Genomic DNA, 21,051 nt, shown 5'->3' with positions numbered 1-21,051 from the left:
CTCACGCTCCACCTCTCTCGTCGTTACGTCAGGGGGCAGATCTAACTCGCGCCCAGAATGAAGGTTGTAAGTCATTCGACATTATGTCTGTCAATCATACATTTTTCCTTAGCAAAACATGTCAATGACATATTTACACAGTACAAACCTCTCAGTGTGCTTCCCTGGTGGTCTAGTGGTTAGGATTCGGCGCTCTCACCGCCGCGGCCCGGGTTCGATTCCCGGTCAGGGAATAGCTTTTTGTAGCTTAAAGGGTTGAGTGAAAACATTAAAAAGAAGGACCTACTGAGATTCTACACATCATGCAGAATGTCATAGATAATTTCAGATCTTTAGCATTGAGTTATTATTTACGTTGAAGGAATCGAGCCATATATTATTCAAATATAAAATTAACCAAAATGCACATCCCTACTGTTCGGCTAAAATACCTGTACTGTGTGCCGGTACCATTTTGGGGAGCTCTCCCTTACGTCGGATTGATATGTGATAGTGATTTCTAAACTAAAGAATCATTCTGGAATGTTCATCATATCCAGTAGATGGCGTTGTATATAAGGATAAAAGAACGTTCAGAGTAGCCAGAACCTGACTCACTCTCAGTTCATTACATTGGCTGATTGGCAGATGCTCTTCTCAGGAAATCTTACAAAGGTAGGTTTTTAGATGGATAAAATCCATTTATGCCATTAGATTTACTGAAGAAAGTTTAGATTAAGCACTCAACAAGTGCCCCTCCATGGAATCAAACCTGCAACCACTGGGTTGCAAGCCCAACCATACAACAATCTTTCAACTTCACCACAGTTTTTGAAGTATTGCAAGGTAAATATATGTTTTTTTTTTATATAATATTCAAGCCTTTTATGCCATTCCTCTGGATACTGTTGAGGTAGCTATACTGCGACCACTTTTAGAGACCATAATGAAGGAAAGGTTTATGGCCTCTTTTTTGGCCAGCAAGCTGTGACTATAGTAGTAACAACACCAAAGAATCAATTACAATGCCAATCCTAATTATGATTAATTGGGAGGGTAGAAGGTGCTTTTTATTTTTGTTTTGTATGAGCAAAATCCCCGCCACGTCATTGTGATAGTTGCGTCAAGTCGAGTTACCCCCCCTTAAGTTTAGCGGTGGTGAGGGAAGTGGGAGGGGGAGCCCAGAGGATTAGAAGAATCTGGAGTGTGGCCCCACCCCCTGGTCATTTACAGGACTATGAAAGGAAATGGTAAAAAGGGTGAGTTGTTTGTGTCTTTCTCTGTTTCAGTTTCTGTCTGAATAAAAGTCTTTAATTGTTTAGCAATGTGAGCACACTCAGTCAAAGAATTTGCGTTTTAATTTCTGTATGTACAGTGGATCTAGAAAGCCTACACACGCTTTCATCAGTTTCTTGTTTTTGGTGTCTTAAAGGCTGAAATCAAAACAAGTGAAGACTTTTTTTTAGCTTTATTGACACATTGTAACCATCAATATCTAGGTGAAAATCAAATGCCTCAGTGCAGAAAATTATTATCGGAAGAGTATACCCTTTTCTCACCTGTGTGTGGGTGTGTTTGTGTATTTTGGCACATCACCAGATTGATCTCTCGCCCCCTCTTTTGCCTGAGCAACAAAGGCGAGAGGGTGTATGCCAGAGACAGCTGTCCTCTGGTTTGACAAAGTTCATCACTCACTAATGTGTTCCTCCACATCAGAATCATTGTGGGACCTAACAGCTGAGAGCATCATTCCCATGCCCACACATTAAGACCAGGGGCGGAGCTGATGGCTCATTGGAGAGCGAGCGAGGACTTGTAGTGGGCTCTTATACAGCCTATTCTAGGCTATATGGAGGTGCAAGACAGATCCAAGGGGAAACTTACGGAGACGGAAGGGCAGAACGGAGAGAAATGCGGATTCCAATGAGGTGTGCTATTTCAGGTGCATATAAATGGTGCGTGAGACCATTTTTAAATACCGCCGCTCCGTCAGCAGTGACAGTGATGGGAAATAAAACAAGACAGCCGATGATCGCCTAGTCCCTACTTTGGGACTCAAACAGAGGGCGTAATTTTCCTGTTTGTACACTTACACAAAGATACTGGACAGCGAATAAAGTTTTCTGTAACTCTGTTGTGTCTCTGCTCATTCAAAATAAATATCCCGATGAGAAACTTAGCTAGGGTTCGGTTGAAACCATTACGCCCTCAGTCTGACTTTTTATTTTTTTGCCGTAATCAAAACACACAAGCAAACTTTATTCAAACTTTATTCAAAATATTCAACTAAACAACAAAAATGCATGTTCAGTCAGGCAGATTGGGCCCAAGGTACGCCCCTTTGTAACTGGCCGCGCCCTCTGACCCCCCCCCCCCCCCCACGCTTGCTCCGCTACAGATTAAGACCCTAGCTGCTAGACCCCCTGGGCTGCAACAATATTTGGTATAGTTTCCATAAAACCTTCCACACTCACCTTTGCTCTCCCTCTTAATTTGTCTCCACAAATCACTCATTTCTCTTTTACTCTCTGGCCCAGTCTCTCCATCTCTTTCTTTCTCTGTCTTTCTCCCTCTTTTCTTGGATTAACCTGATGAGAAACACCTCAGGGCTGAAATATGAGCATGAGGTGTGTGATCCCTTCTACTTGTCAAGTGGGAACAGTGTTAGCGTCACAATCACTGTCACCTACCTGCTGTGGCATCGCTCACTGTTTTAGTGTCTGCTGGCCCCTCAGTCTCTATCCCTTCTGACTCCTGCTCTTTCTAACCCATGTCTCCTCAGTCTGGAATGCCCTTCTGAGATGGTTCAGGATACATCACGGGAAACAAGTCAAAATCTAGATCGGAGATGTCACACCAGAAGAGCAAACAAGCAAAACAAATGCTGGTCTGTCAGGGCCACCAATGAGCAAGTAGAGAAAGGGCGTGTCATTGAGGGAGACAGGTTAATATGGCTAGAGGGGCCTCTTCATACAACAAAAGAAAGAGTAAAGGAGGATGAAAGGAGAACCGAGGAGGTACATTATTCACTTATGTCTGAGAAAGGGGACATGAAGGTGAAAGTCCATCAATAAAATTCATCAGTTACAGGCCTAACATCATCTGATCCCAGACCAGCCTGTAAATCCACAAGATTAGAGATCCCCCATGGACCATAGACATTGCCTCTAACAGGTAGTGGGTGGCAGGTGGCTCGGGACTCAGAGAGAACTGTCTCCATATTAGCTATTCATAGGCGTGTGATAAAGACATCAATGCTCATATCCGTAGTATTCAGTATTGCCTTGGTAAAACTAACTTCATATCTGTGTGACCGAGCTGCTTTATCAATTAGCACTATCTAGAACTATCCAATCATTCATTTCAAACAGTGTTGTGTAGTGTTTGTGTACCAGCATTGAAAATATTGAATTCATTATCAGCTTTGTGTACACACTCTACATTCTACTTTCACTTTAAGTTTAAAGTTTTGTGTCTTCAAACAACGCAATAATTTTCTTTTTTACCCTCTACACTTTTTGATATTGCGTTTCATTCATGGATGTAAAAGTCTGATGCTGCTGCCATGTCAGTTCAAGTTTTCAGTATTCCCTTTACTTTTTAACATACAATAGATTCCACTTTTTTCCTTTATTGTTAAGCAAACGTCTGGGTCATCTGGTCACAGATAATTGAAGTTCCACTGTACCTAGAATTAGGTGGAAGGACAGCTCTCTGCCCTGGCACTGGCCCCTCATTTTCTCACAGTAGCTTATCCTGTCATTACATCAGGTCCCAGATTTCTGCCTGTAGGGCCACGAAGGAACTAGAAGTGGTGTGACCAGTTGGACAGAAAGGAGTCCTCTGATACTCTGTCACCTATTCCCACACCTCTCTCTCTTTCTTTCTGTGTCTCCTTTTCTCTCAACATTTGTCTTTCTCAAATTCTTCACCTGAAGACTTTTACTGCAGTTAATTACAAATTTTTTGTGCATTGTTTTTTGATTTGAATGGTGAGCACAGTTGTTGACCACTCTCAGCACCAAAGATTTCAGAGCTGGGGCCAGGGTGTGTGTGTGTTCGCATGCCATTACTGTTTTATCACCATCTCCCTGCACAGACAAATGCACATGATGAAATTTGTCTTCTAAATATTTTTGTCTGATATTAGAGCAAGTATTTTATATTATAGTTTTAATATTTAATTACATGTCTGTGTGTGTGTGTGTGTGTGTGTGTGCGTGAGTGCGTCTGTGTGTGTGTATGTGTGCATGTGTGACTGTTAGAGTCAGCATATTTCTTTTTCACATACATTGTTTCGTTGAGTCAGAATTGGCTGGGACCTGAGGTTGGCTGTTTGTGGTAGAAAGCAGAGGAGGGGTGATACTATTTCATAACCAAAATGACAGCGTTGCTACCATGTGGCTCATAAATTCACCCTAATACACACTTCAGCATCACCATGTTAATTTAACTTCCCACCATGTCTTCTCCATTCCTGTTTTAAGACGTTACACAGCATTTGCAGGAAATCAACACATGGATTATTTATGTACACACACACACCAAGTCTGTGTAATTTCCTACCAAAACCTAAGATGAACAAATTCTAATAATAGCACCAAACAAATTGATTTTTACTGTAAATATTTTAGGTTTTGCATGTGGTAGAAGGATTGAATATTTCCACTCAACTCTAATTCTTTTTGAAGCATTTTAACTCCTGATCTTAATGCTAGATCAATGTATATAATCAATCTCAATATGCAAACTGACAAAAACTGTTGCCTCTATAATTCTCAAGGATCATGAGATCATGGACAACCAGTCAAATTTTGCAAAATAATCTGGTGAATGTATTTACAGAAAAATAAATTTAGTGTATCTGAAGGTGTTACCATGAAGGTTTAAGCACTGTATTGCATTAGAACAGTACCAATACAGCTACAGGTGGATTTGGAAACCAGACAAAAAATACATTCTGCTATAGCCATATCAAATTTTCATAATTTATGAGCAATTTCTTTCTGTACTAGTTTTGTTAAACAACAACTTTTTAACCCCATCACATAATTTTTTCAGTTCAGGCTAGCTAGCCAATACAATTTCTGAGCACGTAGCTGAAAGCAAAAGCATAAACCGCTGGAGTTTATACTGTTTACCTATATATCATAAATTAGTGCTGCCAGTTAATGATAAATATTACACCCCCCCCCCATTAACAGGTCAGAGCAAAGAACCCTTATATACCCCATAACCGTTTTATAAAACACACTTCCGTATACAGCCATATTACCAAGGGGGCTTTGACCATTGATGGTGAGACTATGAGCCTGCTTGCAAACCATGCAGCGTTAACATAACAGTCTGAACATACTGAACATAACATACATAAAAAAGATAAGATTCTTGTGATTTTTTTTTTTTATTTATCACAAGATGTTAGTGTCTTTCAGTACCACATTAAAAGTAGGTTAGTGCAAAGATGTGCAGTACTTTAATAAAAATAAGTACTATAATAATAATGAAAAAAGCATTATCATTATCATCACCACCATCATCATCATAACTTGCTGCTGATCCTTTAAATAATACAGCAACCTTTTAGTTGAGACTGCTTCAGAAACGAAGTAGCTGGTCTTTCTGGACGATGCATTTCATTGACTATAGGAAGAAAGTGTTGTCTCATAAAATGCTATCGAAATGAGTGCCCACAAAGACCTTTCAAAATGACATGGCAGCGCATCACAAATGAGCTGGAGATGGCAGAGCCCGGCAGAATGGTGATTCAGCAGCAGGACAACTGTCATCGCATTCCTTCACTTAACCAGCCAGAGAAAAAGCTGTGTCATAACAACATAAGCAAGGAGGTTTACAGATTATAAAGTGCCTTGCCGTAAGTAATATTGAGCAAAATGTCAGTTTAACATTTTATTTTTTTCACTTTTAGTTCGTCAGTTCTGGTCTGAATCCTTGTGGGACCTGAATATGTACTATGTTGACATTTACTTCATAGCTTTATCCACTCTAGTCACTGGTATATGTGGTTTATCTGGACTCCTGACAACTGTGGTTTGATTTTGGTGTTACAGCACCAAAACCTGCTGTGGGAGTTTAGCAGAATGAGTTTTTAATTTTTTAATTGATTAGTGTGGTTGCTCAAAGTGTGGCTTATTATTATTAAGAATGAGGTTGTAAATCATCTCATCTGTTGTTAGGGCACCTAAACTTAGACTGTTTATTCTTTGTATTTTGCCCTGTAGTTCTGTTCACTTTAAATGACTTTTAACACACCTTTTGATACAGCTATTTCGTTACGATAATCTGCACTCTCTTCTCAGGTCTCAGTGAAATATAACCATACTATCTCAGAAAAAAAATAAGCAAAACAAAACACAGGCAATGGCTGATAGATTATTTATATCATAATTTAAACCTCTGACACAAAACTTTGTAAACAGTCATGTAAATATGAAGAAAAAGTCCTGTGAAAGGCTCAAGACAGGAGGAAACTGTGCTGGACCTTAACAATGTAGGAATTCAGGTAGGGAGACAGTCAATTTTGAGACAATATATGAAATTTTCTTGTATGTATAAATTTTATTTTATGTATAAATATATAATTTATATTGGATCTTCAAATTAATACATCACATACATTAATCTTATATAATTTCCCAGATCAAAGTCACATTGTTCCTACATAAAACATGGTCCAGAAAACATGAGGGCCACATAACCCTCCACATGAAGTGTGACACTTTTGAGGGGAGATTTTTGACCATTTCTCCAGACAGAATTGCTGCAAGTTCCTCAGATATTTTGGTTTTGTGACCTGCTCCCTTGAGTTTGAACAATATTGGATTGGTTTATAGAAGGTTTATAAAAATATTTCGATTTTGATTTTGTGCTTAATTAATGATTTCTTTGTAGATTTGGATAAATGCTTGAAATGTCTAAAATTTGGCCAAACCTCAGTTTCATCACAAATGTCCTGGTATGTTTCGGAGACTTTTTCTATCTTAACAAAGACTCCAGGACCTGTAACAGACCACAGTGAAGCTCAATTTGTAGTTCATTTGTTGACAAGTCATGCCTCCAGTTGTCTCTAGAGTCAAAGCCACACTGAAGGTGCCTCTTTTTGTGCTTCATCTTCAGAGGAGGGTTTTTTTTGTGACCTAGCTACAAATGCCACAATCATGCAAACAGTCATCTGTTGTACAGCTGTCTGTACTTTTTGGCAGTATGTAACCAGAAGACACCAGTTTGGTTTTAAGATCTCCCTCTGTTGCCTTTGGAGTTGCCTAACCTCTTGTCTCATAGGTTGTGAATGCAAGATATACTTGCGTCCTCTCCTTGTAGGACTGCTACTATACCAATAACCTTAATTTTTAAAATAATGGACAATACAGTGGAATTTGGTGAATTATCTTCTTGTTGAGAATTTGTTTTTCTGGATTTCATCTGTGGAGGACAATTTGCTGTTATTTCCTTTTATACCAGAGTTTTTGGATGCTTCTATGTACTTCAGAAGCTTCCACTGCACTTCAAAAATGAAGAATGTTTGTGTAGATATGTTTGAACAGTAAACAGTCTGAATTTGCACTGTTCAATTATATTGAGATTAAGATATAACATTTAAAAATTAAGCAGGAAACCTGATCCAATATCCAACATCAAATGACCAAAAAGTCAGTTGGTGTGGATTGTCAAGTCTCACTTCAAAATCACCCCCTTTAAGTCTCTGTCCTACAAAAATATTCTAGTACTGTTGTCTTCCTCGTCTTCTTCGAGTAGCAGTAAAGATTACAGCTGGTTCCTCTTCCCTCAACACACACACAAAACAGTAAAACAGTACATTCTCTTGTTTTTTTTATTAGACTTGAACACATGGCTGTAAATCAAGGGGGAAAGGACAGCAAACTAAAACACTTCTGCCTTGAGTTTAATAAAGTAAATTTAAACATCGAAAGACAGAAAGTCGGATGGTCACATATTGCAGAAGCATGAAAAAAAACAAATAAAACATATTCAACAACAGTAAATCATTGTAAACATTATTCCCTTATATGATTTTAGTCTGATACATTCTGTAATAAATTAAGGACAATATATAATAAAATAACTTTGAAAGACCAAACAACAATATTAACTATGGGTATTGCCTGTCTTTAGTAGAATTAGAAAGACCATGACCATTAATAGCCCAGAGCAATGCTACTTTATGTCCTGAGATTCTATGTTCCTCACAATACAGACAATAGAGGACACACATTACTGTATACACCTGAGCTCTGAGAGGAAAGAAAAACAATGAGTTTCAAATCATGGTTGGTAATAACAGGAGTGTGGAGGAGGTGGTGATTAATGGTCCATGAGTTTGAGGGGTTGCTGCTTGAACTCAATGGGGAGAAGAGGTAGAGGGCTCCTGTGGCATAGCTTGATGACCGAGGCTTCATGGCCAGAGGAGTGCAACCTTTTACTGCCATTTTCGCTGGAGCAGGCTCTGAGGTCCTTTTCTTTCCACATCATGCTGTGGATCTGCATCTCTACCAAAGAGCTCACGTTGGCGTGGTTCGCCTCCTCCAGCCAATCGGTGCTGTCGCTGAGGTCTAACTGCTCAATCTTCTCGTTGATGCGGCTCATCTCGTCCAGGGAGAGTCTGGCAGGAGAGGAAGGGGGAGCGGCCGGGCAGTAGCCCTTCATGTGGAACCTGAGGCTGCACAGGTGGATGTAGCTCCGGCGGCAGTGCGGGCACTCGTGTGGGTGGACGCGCGCGTGTTGACGCTTGTGCAGCTTTAGGTGGATGAACTGAGTGAACTTGGCCGGGCACAGCTTGCACCGGTAGGGCTTCTCGCCCGAGTGCAGACGCAGGTGAGTCTTCAGGTTACTTGTGCTACTGAAGCGCTTGTGACATACCTAGGGGTGGGGAGAGCACATGAGACAGGGGGGATGAGCCACTGTGACAGGTTTCCCTGTAACACCTCTCCATTCAGGGTTAGTAAGAACATGTGCCAACATGTTTTTACATCATTTTTTACAGAAAGAAAAACTTTTCAATGAGAAGCAACTCCATGCACTGTCTCTTTGCCCACACAGCTAGAATAATTGGGTCGTCTCAGCTCTCTGAAACACAGTGGCTATGCGTAAAAGCCATGAGGTGGACTGACAACCAGATAATCAGGTAGACGGATATAAGTGTGCATGCTGTCACCTGGCATTCGTGTGGTTTCTCTCCAGTGTGGACCAGGAAGTGTTTCTGCAGGTGAGCCAGCTGAGTGAAGCCCTTGCTACAGGTCTGACACTTGAAGGGTCTTTCCCCGCTGTGGACACGAAGGTGTACCTGTAGACAAGTAAGGAGACTGAGGGATGTCTCAAATCAAGTAAAGTCCCTTCCACACAGGTATTAAAACACAAGCACTATGTTTTTCAATACTATGCAGACACAGAAGCTTAGTTTTCTGATGACTCTAGGTATAACAATAAAATGTATCAAATTCCAAACTATTTTCTCTCATCATTAGTCATGAAGAAATGTTATAGGCGTGACAGCTGAATGCTAAAGAGGCGATTCTCACCTTTAAGTTGGAGAGCTGGCTAAAGGTCTTGCCGCAGTTGTTGCACTCATACTTGATCTTGCCGTTCTGCTTCTTGAGTGGGTAGGGCAGCGTCTTGTAGCCGCGCTTCATTTTGCTGATGGTGAGGGCATCGCTTCTGCTGCTGGCAGTTGGCAGGGCGGAGGTGCGTTTGGTGGGCACGGGGTTGGCAGAAACAGCAGAGCTGGCAGTGGGAGACCTGCTGTCGGGGTTGTGGGGAGGCTTATCATCTGGGGTGGTGGCGGAAGAGAAAGCACTGGTGGGTCCTGAGAGCCGGAAGTCCTTGCAGGTATTAGTGGGCGGGAGCAGGAAGTCTTTGTACAGGCTTGTGGGGGGGAACAGGAAACCCTGACCTCCCTCAGATGGCAGCATGTCTGGTGTGCATGACAGGTGGGGGGGCTGCATGTTGTTGTAGAGGGTGTACATGTGGGGGAAGACATTCTTGAAGCCCTTTGGGTAGTGAGGTAAAACATAACCTGGGTAAACTGGGCTGGGATATAGACGATTAGTAGGCGTGCGACAGAGGTAGTGTCCCAAACCCTGCTTGTATAAATCAGAGGAGTCCGGTATGCTGTGCTTGTGTTCCTGGAGGGCAGGCGTTGGAGAGGAGGGGAGGCTGGGGCTGCAGCCTGGACTGCTGCCAGAAATGGGTGAGCTGAGTGAAAGGGTGGAGGAGTTGGAGCTAGCCCTCCAGTAGCTGTGGTTAGCAAGGGGGTGCAGTGGGTAGACCACACGTGGGAAGAAGTTGGGCTCTTGGCTGCGCTTAACAGACAAGGGGCTGTCCAGACTTTGCGGACATATGGTCTGGGACCTGCTGGGCTCTTTGCAGGTTCCCTTGAGGATCTCAGAGATGCTGTGCTCTCTGAACTCTCTCTTTCCTAGACTCTTTTCCTGGGTGTAGATGGTTTCAGTAGTCTGCTGCTTCACATCCATCTGACTTTGCTCTGTGGGGAGAACAGAAAGTTCATCACCACCACTGTCACACAAACCCTCAGTTATTCAGGTTACAAGAAAGTGCAATTATCACCCAGCTTTAAAACTGCTAGAATCATGAGAAGGTATCACAAAAATGGCAGATAAGACAGGAGCAAGGGCAGCATTGAATTTGTTGTTAGCTAACCTTGCTTACCAGGTCAAGTCTGCTTCACTCAGGCAGTCTTAGTACATAGTCAGAGAATTAAGGCTGATAAGCAAGGTTGCCCGTTAGCCTGCACTGCCCCACCCACGCATTCAGTCCCATTTGTTAACAAAGGAGCCCTTGAGGGGAAGATTTTTTTCTCAGCATTTACACTCGACAACTGTTATCTAAGCACTTCCAGAGTGTACTGTTAAAAAGAATGTATGAAGTGTCCCTTTGAACTCGTCAGTTAGGATATCTTGGCACAGTGTTGTTTCAAAAGCTGTGTGTTTGGCAGCTGTGTGAATGGCCATGCTAAAAAGCAGATTTACACACACACACACACACACACACACACACACACACACACAGAAGAAATGAGCCCTGATGAGAGTTTGTCACTAACACAATGGCAAGCACTGCATCCCTCTCTTACCAGATCTAGACATGTCACGTTTTATCAATGTCCAGTGTGCATTTATATTACATACCCAAAGAAATCACCTTTCTGTTTAGCTAACTCTGGTGTTTCTGTCTGCATTGTTAAACTTCATAAACGCTTCAAAAATGAAAAACGTAATAGCGAGCATTACAGCTCTGTGGTATTCTCCATCTGACTCAGTAGATTGAAGTATAACAAGACACAGAGCAGAAACAACTACTGTTGATGTACTGACGCTCTCTGAAAACTAATATTTCACCCACGATGATGGAGACTGATCAGGAAGAAGATAAGGGCAGAATACAGCCAGATTTGCCTTCAAATACCTTTTTGACACATTCTTGGCTATTTCTCATGCAGACATTCTAGTTTACCTGTAAGCGTGCACCACAGACCGGAACCTTCCAGAGTTCAACCCTATCAGAGTCAATCCAGCCCTCAGCGGAACTCCAAGGAAACAAACAGTTGGCAAATACAGAGACATTCATCTGTCAGCAGTCCATCCCGCCAGGAAGTTCAAGTAGTCAAAGTAGTCAAGAGTCTCTTCCCCTTTCCTTTTCAAGGAACAAATAAATAAAGGAGTCGTGCCAAACAGCCGCAAGCACCCCCATCTCCATGCCACTCCTCCCTGTCACAGGTACACAGTGCTGATTAGGGCTGTATGTGTGTTTGTCTGAGTGTGTGTGTGAATGAGATAGAGACAGGAAGAGAATCTCAGTGTTTCAAGAGGCATATCACTGAACTATCAATTCTTCAACTCCCCAATCAGCTGCCCATCTGTGAGTCCACTCTTGGGCAGTTTCTCCCGAGAGGCTCCTGTACTTTAACGTGATGTGGCCCTGCAGCGACTCCTGCTTCCTGATAAAAAAACAAGCCACTTCCGTTGGTTACTGTTGTAAAACTGTCTATTCGTTGCACCTCGCCACACCCAGAGACAGAATTTTTCCTCAGAAATGGCCCAGGGTGTGACCTTTTGATACCAGTTGGGAAACAGACAATGTATGAGGCAATCTGTAACACTGACTCAAAATTTTACAGAATTAAATGAAGGCATTAAAGAATATGTAATTAAATATCACCACTACAAGGCCTGTCCAGAAATTCTTTTTCAACAAAAACACCACTTTCAGACCCAAGGCGCACTCACCACTAAGCATTTGCTCCATTTGATCCCACCCTATAGACCCATGGTGTCAGATACAACAACCCACACTAATGCCCCACTCATTCAGAGGCTAACACAAAGCCAGAGTATAAGAAAAGACAGACAGATGTGGATCTATTCTTTCACCAAAACTACCTTTCCAGCTTGTGCAGACAGATTTGTTCACACACACACACACACACACACACACACACACACACACACACACACACACACACACACACTCTGTTGGTTAGTGCAAGATAAAAGACTATTAAAAAGAAAAAAACAACAGCAATTTTAAACATTTTAAACATGCCAAGATCAGAGCCTTATTTGGCACAGTGGGCTGGGACAGTGCAAGCGACACACAGCCTGGGTCAGGTCTGAGAATCGAACCGGGTCGTGACTTACCGAGTCTGTCCATGGTGACTCCGTCACAGGAAGAGCAGTGCAGACGCTGGGTGAACTCAGAGCAGTACCACACGAGCAGCTCCTGCTCCGGGGGAACGGGCCTCACAGTGTAGAAGAATATGCTCATGCCGTTCTGGCAGGCTGCCAGGTTCTGATCTCGTTTGGAGCGGGCCGGGTTCACGTAGCGCATCCAGTTGCTCTTATCCTCGTTGAGCCCGTCCAAGAAGTGGTGGAACTCACCCTCCGAGTAGATCTGTAAGCACAGAGACAGGGGAGAACATGAGAATGCAGCCTTAAGAAAAAATGAGCTTGTAACTGCAGACGTATAAATACCTTTAGCTTGACTTTTTCTCTTGAATGCATGTAGATTTAATTTAGCATTTCATATCACCATGTGCTTGTTCCTCCCTCCCTGTTCATAGTCATGTAAGGTATGAAAGATACCCTTTTTTGGTTCTGCACCTACAGCTCCAGCTATGCACACTCACACAGGCAGAGTCTCATTGCTCCACACAGACGGACAGAGGACAGACACTCCTGGTGCACATCTTATAAAGTTTCAGGTGCTGAGTCACCCAATCACTGTAACATCAGCAGTACTCAAATGTAGACTCAGAAGAATCAGCATGAAACCTCATTCTTTTTCCCATCTCTCTGCAGCTACTTACAATGACATAACACTGATTTTTTTTTTTTTTCCATCAGATTGCCAGCCTTTATTGGCTGCCAGGCTGCGGTGTCTGCACAACAGGTGAGTCAAATGTAGTATACGTGAAAGAAAGGCAAAAAATCCAGAATGTCAAACGTAAAATATTAAACATTATTTGTCATTTTAACTATAGCAGTAATGTTCACAGTAACTAATATTACAGAATTTGTAGAAAAATCAAGCTGTCAGGTCATAGAAGTGTTGGCATAGTGATATAGCCAGTGTCTAACTGTATAGTTTCAGAACATATCCAAGTTTAGGCACCTGCCTGAAGGGGTGAGTCTTCAGAAGCCCACTATAGAAGTGAAGATGAATTAAATGTAGTGAAATATGGTGTACTGTTCTGTTTTTCACTGATTTCAAATGTTTCCTAATAAAATCTGATTAGAAAGGGGAAAAGGGTTGGCAGATTTACACCAGAACTGGGTAGCAGTATGGCGTAGTGGTAATGACTAGCACAACTGGTTGGCAGTGTGGCACAGTAGTAATGAGCAGGGCTCATTGCGAAAGGCTGCCGGATCAATTCCCTGCTGGGGCACTTCTGGGGCAAAGCTCCTAACCCTAAATTGCCTCTGCAACTATCTGGCAATACAGTCTACTATAGTATAGTAGTAGTAGTATACAGAAGACTGTAGTATGTTGTGTATAGTCTAGTGTAATACAGTTTGGAAAAGTGTAACCTGTGTAAGCCACTCTGAATAAGATTTTCTGCTAAATGACAATAATATGAAACAGAATTTCATCCTTTTTTTAAAGAAATATCTGACCATTTTTCTCTACATGCTTATACTGGGGTAGGAACCTGTGGGTTTGTTGTGAGGGCTTGACTGACAGGGCAGAGGCAGGGCAGGCTGCAAGTTATACCAAGAGGTTATACCACAAATAAATTATGTGAGTCTTGTCTTTGACAACTGTGAGTGATACCTGGCACACTTGATAAGACAAAGAAACAGTCAAGCAGGTCCAAAAAGTTAAAAGTTGATAATCGTCACTGTCATAGGTATTCCCCAGCTGTTCCTCAAGAACTGAATTATGATGTTGTCTGTAAGTCTGTCCAATAGGGTCATTTTTTACTGGCTGTCGATAACCCCATTCACCAGATCTGCTCATAAGAATTCTGGCTGTCTAGAAATGCACGGCTTATTGAGCTGATGACTATGCCTCACCAGACCTGAAGCATTACGCAACCCACGCAGTGTAGCGTGAGTGTGCAAAATACTTGGTGACAATAATCGTCATTAAGGTCCAACTAAAGCAGGATCCATGTCAACATCATACCCTTTTGCACAAGGCACTGCAAAGATAACGGAGCGAAGACCGTGTGTGTGTGCGTGTGTGTAGGGAGGGGGCGTACTTTGAAACCTGTCACTTCCAGTAACACCCGCATCATTACATCTCCACAAGAGTGAAGGTGCTTTCAAAAGTTCAAAAGATTTTTTTTAACCTTTCCATTTCGCGATTTACTGTAGTTACTACATTTGCCGCTCCTATTGATTTCAAAACTGATACTATGTACTTCAGAAGGGCAGAAAATCCACATCATATAGAAAGGAGCAAAAACCCAAAACACATATGCATGTTCCTCAATTGCAAAACAGGACTGAAGCTTAGTATGTATAGACTCCATCCTTTTTGGACATTATTTTGCAATTTTCTCTGGTATGGTACTACAGGTCAACATTATATTCTGATTTAGACTCTAAGAACCCTCAATATTTTTAACTTGGCATCAACACAATGGCCCTTCCCCTTTCCTCTCTCTCACGCTCATGTTCGCAAAACCACAACACAGTGCACTCTCTCCCTCTCAAGTCTTTCTCTCTCTCTGCTGAAACAGTCTACTACCTGCAGCTCACGCTGTATTAGTAGTACATATTCTACACACTCGCCTCGTCTGGCTGCCTCCAGAACTGAACCCTGGCTGAAAGCCACATCCTTGCTGAGTCAGCCTGAGATGCACAGCTCCCTCTCTTTACTGGCAGGGGAGGCCCTGCCTCTGTGGGGCGTTATCGCAGGTGGAGGAGGATGGAAGAAGGTGGAAGAAAGAGAAATTTTTCTTACCTCATAGAATCCCCCTGTGCGCTAAAGACCAACAACATAAGCTGGCTCATGAAAACAAATAAAAAAATGGAGTTCTGTTTATTTGGAAAAGAGCATTTACCTCACTCTTTCCTCTCTTCTCTTCATTCACCATTTTAAAAGAACATTTTCTGAAAAACTTGGAAAGTCCCCCAGGCTGCATCTCTTCAATCAAACGATGACAGGGGTCCTGTGCTATCAGAACCATGACAACATCTGTCTAATATTACCCCATGATTTTACTAATGATCTTTACAGTCTTTCCAATCCTAAAACCATTGACAGCAGAAATAGTTGTGCACTAGGCGATAAGGGAGAATCATAATTTTTCTCATAATAATGATGCCAAACTCATTTAGTTTTATGAGAATGTACAGTCTTTGATTTGGGTCAGATTTGATTTTTTTTTTTGGCCCTCAGTTCTCATACATTATCTTACAAAATCATCTAGTACCTGCTCATGTGCTGTCTCCTTAAGGAGAATGACAATTACAGAGCCATTAGCAAAATAAAGTATGTAAATATGCAAATATATATCTGGGACGATAACTGCTTTGATAGTCATTGGTAAAGAGAATATTACAGCGAGGGGATAGTACACATTGGCAAAAGATTGGTGTTAATGATGACAATCAGCCTTCATTTGCGGGCATGAATTGACACTTAGGAAGGGCTTGAGTGAATTAAGGAAATTAAGGAAACGAGACTGTTTTCTCCCAGCTTTGTTGAGACTGCACAAGTGTCACGATCACTCAGCTCCTGCAGTCACTGCTTTGAGGGGTGGAGATCATGACCACTTTAGCCAGACACTGTGTTTGTGTACCAACGTGGAACCATGGTGAGTGTGCTTATTTGAAAACGTGTTCTAACATACACCTTCTGGTGGTACCTGGATACATCTTCAGTGATGAACTCAGGGTCATAGGGTGTTTGGGGTCTTTAATCATCAGACAGCTTCGCCTAGGCGACCCAGCCGGGGGTGATCAAGCCCCGACTTGTGTCAAAGTGGTGCACTATTCCATGGATCCCCCCTCCAGATCCACAGCCACTGCAAGGCCTTTTCAGCAGCCTCCAGAATGTTCTTGGTGGCTCTTCTGCACTGCAGTCCTTTAACTCCAAGGAGTTTGAGAGTTCACTGTAGTGAATGGCCAGCAAAGGCCCGACACGCAACTTCGACTGGCTCACAGCGGGCTCTCCAGCCATTGCTCTAGCACTCTGTAACGAGATCTGCGTATTTAGCCCTTTTTGCACTTGTTGGCTTCTTCAATCCAGTCTTCCCAGGGGACAGTAAGTTCCAGCAGGACGTAAATATCCTGAAATGTATGGATGCTTGGAGCCACAGATGTTTAGGCAATTATTTTACCAGGCTCACTACTTCCACCAGATCTACAGCTTATATCAAACAGAAAATCACATCTCATCAGTCACCTACATGGCTCGAACAAAGACAGGAAAAGAACAGCTAAACCACCCATCATTACTCACCCTCCAGAAATACTTCCTGCTGGCATCCTTGGGCACAGTCTCTGCAGTGTACCTCTCGCCCACCAGAGGGCCGAACCGGGTCCCCTTTGGAATGTAGTCTCTGCTGGCAACTCCAATCACCTGATCAGAATGTTAGGTCATTAGTATCTGAGTTGTGACAGAGGCAACACGGTCTTGTTCAGTTCAACATCATATATGACTGCAATTGGTCAATATCATAATGTCATTTGGACACTAGCACCACATCTCAATCAAGAGGAAACCACAGCATATCCAGTGGTTGAATGATAGTGTAGACAGCATTCAAAGTACCACAAAGCTGCAATTGTCACTTCTCACATCACTGAAAATGAAAATCAAACATCATTCATCACCTAATGAAAGGGAGAATCAAGCAAACAATGAATATGTTGCCTTTATGGTCAAAGTATACAATGTGTCTAAAGAAAGGCAAATCCTAATATCCTAATAGTGAGGATGGATTTCATAGCTTGCAGTGCAAGGTTCTCATCTACTGGATATTTAATGAGGTAATTACACTTTTTAATCAAATATTGTGGCTCATTAATATATAGTGATAAAATCATCAAGGTGTGAAGCTAGAGTTTCAAGTTCATGAGGATAGATTCATATGTATGAATCATGCAAAGAGAAAGAGAGAGCCAGAGAAAGAGGGATTTAGAAAAATAAGAGAGGACCTACCTCTGTTGAACTGGGAGCATATATGAAGAGAAGGTTCCGGGGCAGAGACGCCTTCGCCTGTGTCAGATTGCCCCCCTCCCATGGATGGTCCTTCACGATGTAGGTGCACTTCTCCTCAAACTCTGCCTCTGTCCAGTTCGACAGGTCTTCATCTCGCGCGTCCATTTTCACTGTGACGTGGTCAGCGGTGCGGGGGGACTCCTCAGTGGACAACATGGCCACACTCTGCTGAGAGGGTGAAAGGAGAAAGCCAGAGGTGAAAGGGGAAAGCTCCGCTACCTTCCAGCCTGTGGGCTCTGGAGTGACATGCAGAAAAGCAGGGCTGACCTGTCCTCCTCCAGACCACTGAGCAGAAGCAGCAGTTTGAACTGCCTGCGCTGGGCGGTACTATGCTGTCACTGCCAGAAAAAGTCAAACACTGGTTGTGTACTGGTTGTGCTGCTCTGATTGTTAGAGATGCCATCATGACACAAACAAAAGCAGCAATCATTCAAAAAAGGAAGTGTGGCAAAGAAACATGTTACACCAGTTGGTCAAGGTCATTATAAACTCTTCTACAGAGCATGAAGGTTGCCGCTAATTAACGGTTTACTGTCCTTTTTTTTTTTTACTATTACCATGTCATCACCTATGGGGTATCTACACAGTGCTTCACAACAGGCCTGGGTCACTGAAAACACCAATGGCTCCCCTAGCCTCTGCCCTGTTGGCCGTGTGGACATAAACAGGGGAAGGACAAGGAAGGAAGTATCGTCTGTGTCTGAATGGAGCTAAAACTGTATGTAGGGTGGCAGCAAAGGTGGAGAGGAATTGCCACTCCCTCCCAAGAAGGAGAAGGGCATGCAAACTTTCCCACCGTCCACTGTGTCTCCAACAAGCTTCAAAGGCTAGCCAACATCCTAACCCGCATCCCATAACAAGTCCCCTGGCAAGAGGACCAGTTCCTGCCCGTTCTGTTGGAGCCAGCTCACCGAGGAAGCCGGTAATCACAGTAAAATCATAGACACTTCCTCTAACTCGATTCAGACTGACCCAGACTGGGCTCATTGTAGATTATCTGACTCGAGGACTGGCTCATTAGAGATCATCCTACCTCAGGCTGCAAGTGGACCATTTCTTTCTTCTTCTGAGTTTTTCATTTTCAAACTACATTCAAGTATGGCTCAAAAACAGCTGTGAGGTATCATATTCAGAGGAAAAACATTTTGGAAAATGTTCAAATGAATTGTCCCCACGATTTACATCACCAACTGTAAAGCATGCATCACAAATCCATAATTAAACACTCATCAAATTGTATGGGTTTATATGTGTGTGCATGTACCTTACACAGTGTCTAAATGAGTATGTGACACTCTCCTCCTTCTCTCCCCCTTTCTTTCTCACTCCTTGTTCTGTGACTCCTCCCCGGGAAAGTCATACTCTAAAAAGGTGTCCCAGATAGACAGCACCAGCACTTTCACCTGGAGAGTCACATGACAATAGCACTCTCCCCTTTCTGACAGCTCTTTCAACTTAATGAGGAATGTAGGCCTATGCCGTGGTTTGTTGGTATGCTGGACCTCCTGGGAATTTTGTGGGGGTGGTGAATCTAATTAAAGGGAGAGAGGAGTATTCTGCTTCCTCTCCATCACTCGACTGGCTATAGCAGAACATTCCGTGATGTGATGACACATCCATCACAGCTGTACAGTGTGGAGCTGCGCACGGCTGTTTCTTGTTCCTTAACATTCCCTTTGCCATCAACATGTCCTGTGGAGGGCACTGTGGTCCTCTCAAAGTCCGGGGGAAATTCAAATGCACTCTCAAGGACTCATGGGACAATGCTCAACACTGGCAAAAATGTTCTGGAGTTTTTCCGAATGTTTTAAGATATTTGCTCATGTCCTGTTTCACTCAATTTCAATTTTTAAAATGTAAATTGATTTACATTTATGTACCTGTAAAAGCTTACAAGGTACTGACATGCTAGTGAGGCACAGAAAAAAATACCACTAATAACAGGGCTAAATAACACTAATAACAGGAATAACTACCTCCGTATTGTGAGCAATTGCATCATAAACTGATCTGTTAGACACCTCTCTTCCAAACACAGACCTAATAAGATTTTAATATGTGCTCTACGTGTGTGTGTGTGTGTGTGCGCGCCTGTGTGTGTGTGTGCATTTGTGTGTGTGTGGTGTGCATGAGGTGGTCCCCCTGTGACTCCCCTCCTCTGACTCAGCTGTCAGCTCTGTGACCACATCACTCACAACCACTCCATCTCGACCGCTTCCTGTTGGCTGACGTCCGATTACAGACTCCTGCTCAACGCCTCCCCAGTCCTGGGGCAGCATGCGGGCTCCAGTCACAGCAAACCCTTTTTGAAACTAATCAGCACTCCATCATTAATCCGCAGCCATTGTCTAGCGCATGTCATGACGTTGCAGTAATGTTATGGGAACAGTAATGTTTTAGTACCTGTGATTGAATTACGAACTCAAACTGGAACCTACAAATTCGTTCTCTTTTCTGGGAAGTGTTCAATATTCAGCATTGACCATCACTGAAGATTAGAAAACTACACTAGCATTACAGCAACTTGATTTGGTTAAGGTTTTGGTTCCATCTTTACTGGTCTTCAAAGCTCAAATTTTAAAAACTAAAAGGAAACTTTCAAGCAGATTTGTTGTGGGTCACGAAATAGTGAGTGACTTCATGTTGTCATGTGTAAGGAGGCCTTCAACAATCAATGTGAAATTATTATTACCACCTCTGTACACCAGCATGTTGCATTAGTGCCTTTCTGTAATTCCCCTTGAAATGTCTTCTTTATCATTACGTAATCAGTTGTTTTAATTGATCCTTGGAAACAATGAACACTTACATGTGTATTACAACAGCTTTTAAAAATGCATTTACTTGGATTGATTGATTATGTTTTGATTAATACTTTTAAAACCACAGTTCTACTTTTTTGTCAGGGTCATGAGAATGGGGTGAACCGTTTAAAAGTCTTTGCATCTTCTTGCTTCAGTAAATAATTTCAATCTGTTAGTCATCACTGAAGTGGGAATCACATTCTTCTACAGCACAAGATTAAGACATCTGATGCATGTCTTGCATGAAGTCAGTAACTTTTAAAAAATCCAGATATCGATATTAGCTCAGTACGAAGCCATAGGACAACAAAAATATATTCGATATCAAGTAAAAACTTTGTGACCGTTTTCATATCATTTAATTACTTCGATGATTTTTAAAGCGGTTGTGAGGAACACATAAAACACTGAATGGGCGGTAATGGGATATAGCTCTCCGACAGCTGTAGTCTGAAATAATCTTATTGTAGATGTCAAGGTTGTGCTGTATGGATTGCATTGCACCGCTAAAATGGAACCTGCTAGAGCCTTTCATTTAACC

The 21,051-nt window shown here is 42.4% G+C and overlaps 1 protein-coding gene and 1 non-coding gene across 2 annotated transcripts; one reads left to right on the top strand and one right to left on the bottom strand.

The window, feature by feature from the left end:
• The first annotated feature begins 161 nt into the window (after positions 1–161).
• Positions 162–233, top strand: trnae-cuc. The gene has a single exon. It is a non-coding gene; the product is annotated as a tRNA-Glu (tRNA).
• An 8,065-nt stretch (positions 234–8,298) lies between these two features.
• Positions 8,299–19,985, bottom strand: LOC118792448 (PR domain zinc finger protein 1-like). Its single transcript, XM_036550301.1, has 7 exons — positions 19,902–19,985; positions 17,647–17,874; positions 16,945–17,064; positions 12,672–12,924; positions 9,537–10,498; positions 9,173–9,301; positions 8,299–8,877 (listed from the first exon to the last, which is right to left on the bottom strand). The coding sequence occupies exons 1-7, from the start codon at positions 19,983–19,985 to the stop codon at positions 8,323–8,325; spliced, it is 2,331 nt and encodes a 776-aa protein (XP_036406194.1). The 3' UTR covers positions 8,299–8,322.
• Between the last annotated feature and the right edge of the window lie 1,066 nt (positions 19,986–21,051).

The sequence above is a fragment of the Megalops cyprinoides genome, chromosome 17, assembly GCF_013368585.1.
Source record: "Megalops cyprinoides isolate fMegCyp1 chromosome 17, fMegCyp1.pri, whole genome shotgun sequence".
NCBI classification, from domain to species: Eukaryota; Metazoa; Chordata; class Actinopteri; order Elopiformes; family Megalopidae; genus Megalops; species Megalops cyprinoides.
Note: the sequence above shows the minus strand (reverse complement) of the source record. Positions and strands in the feature narration are given on the sequence as shown.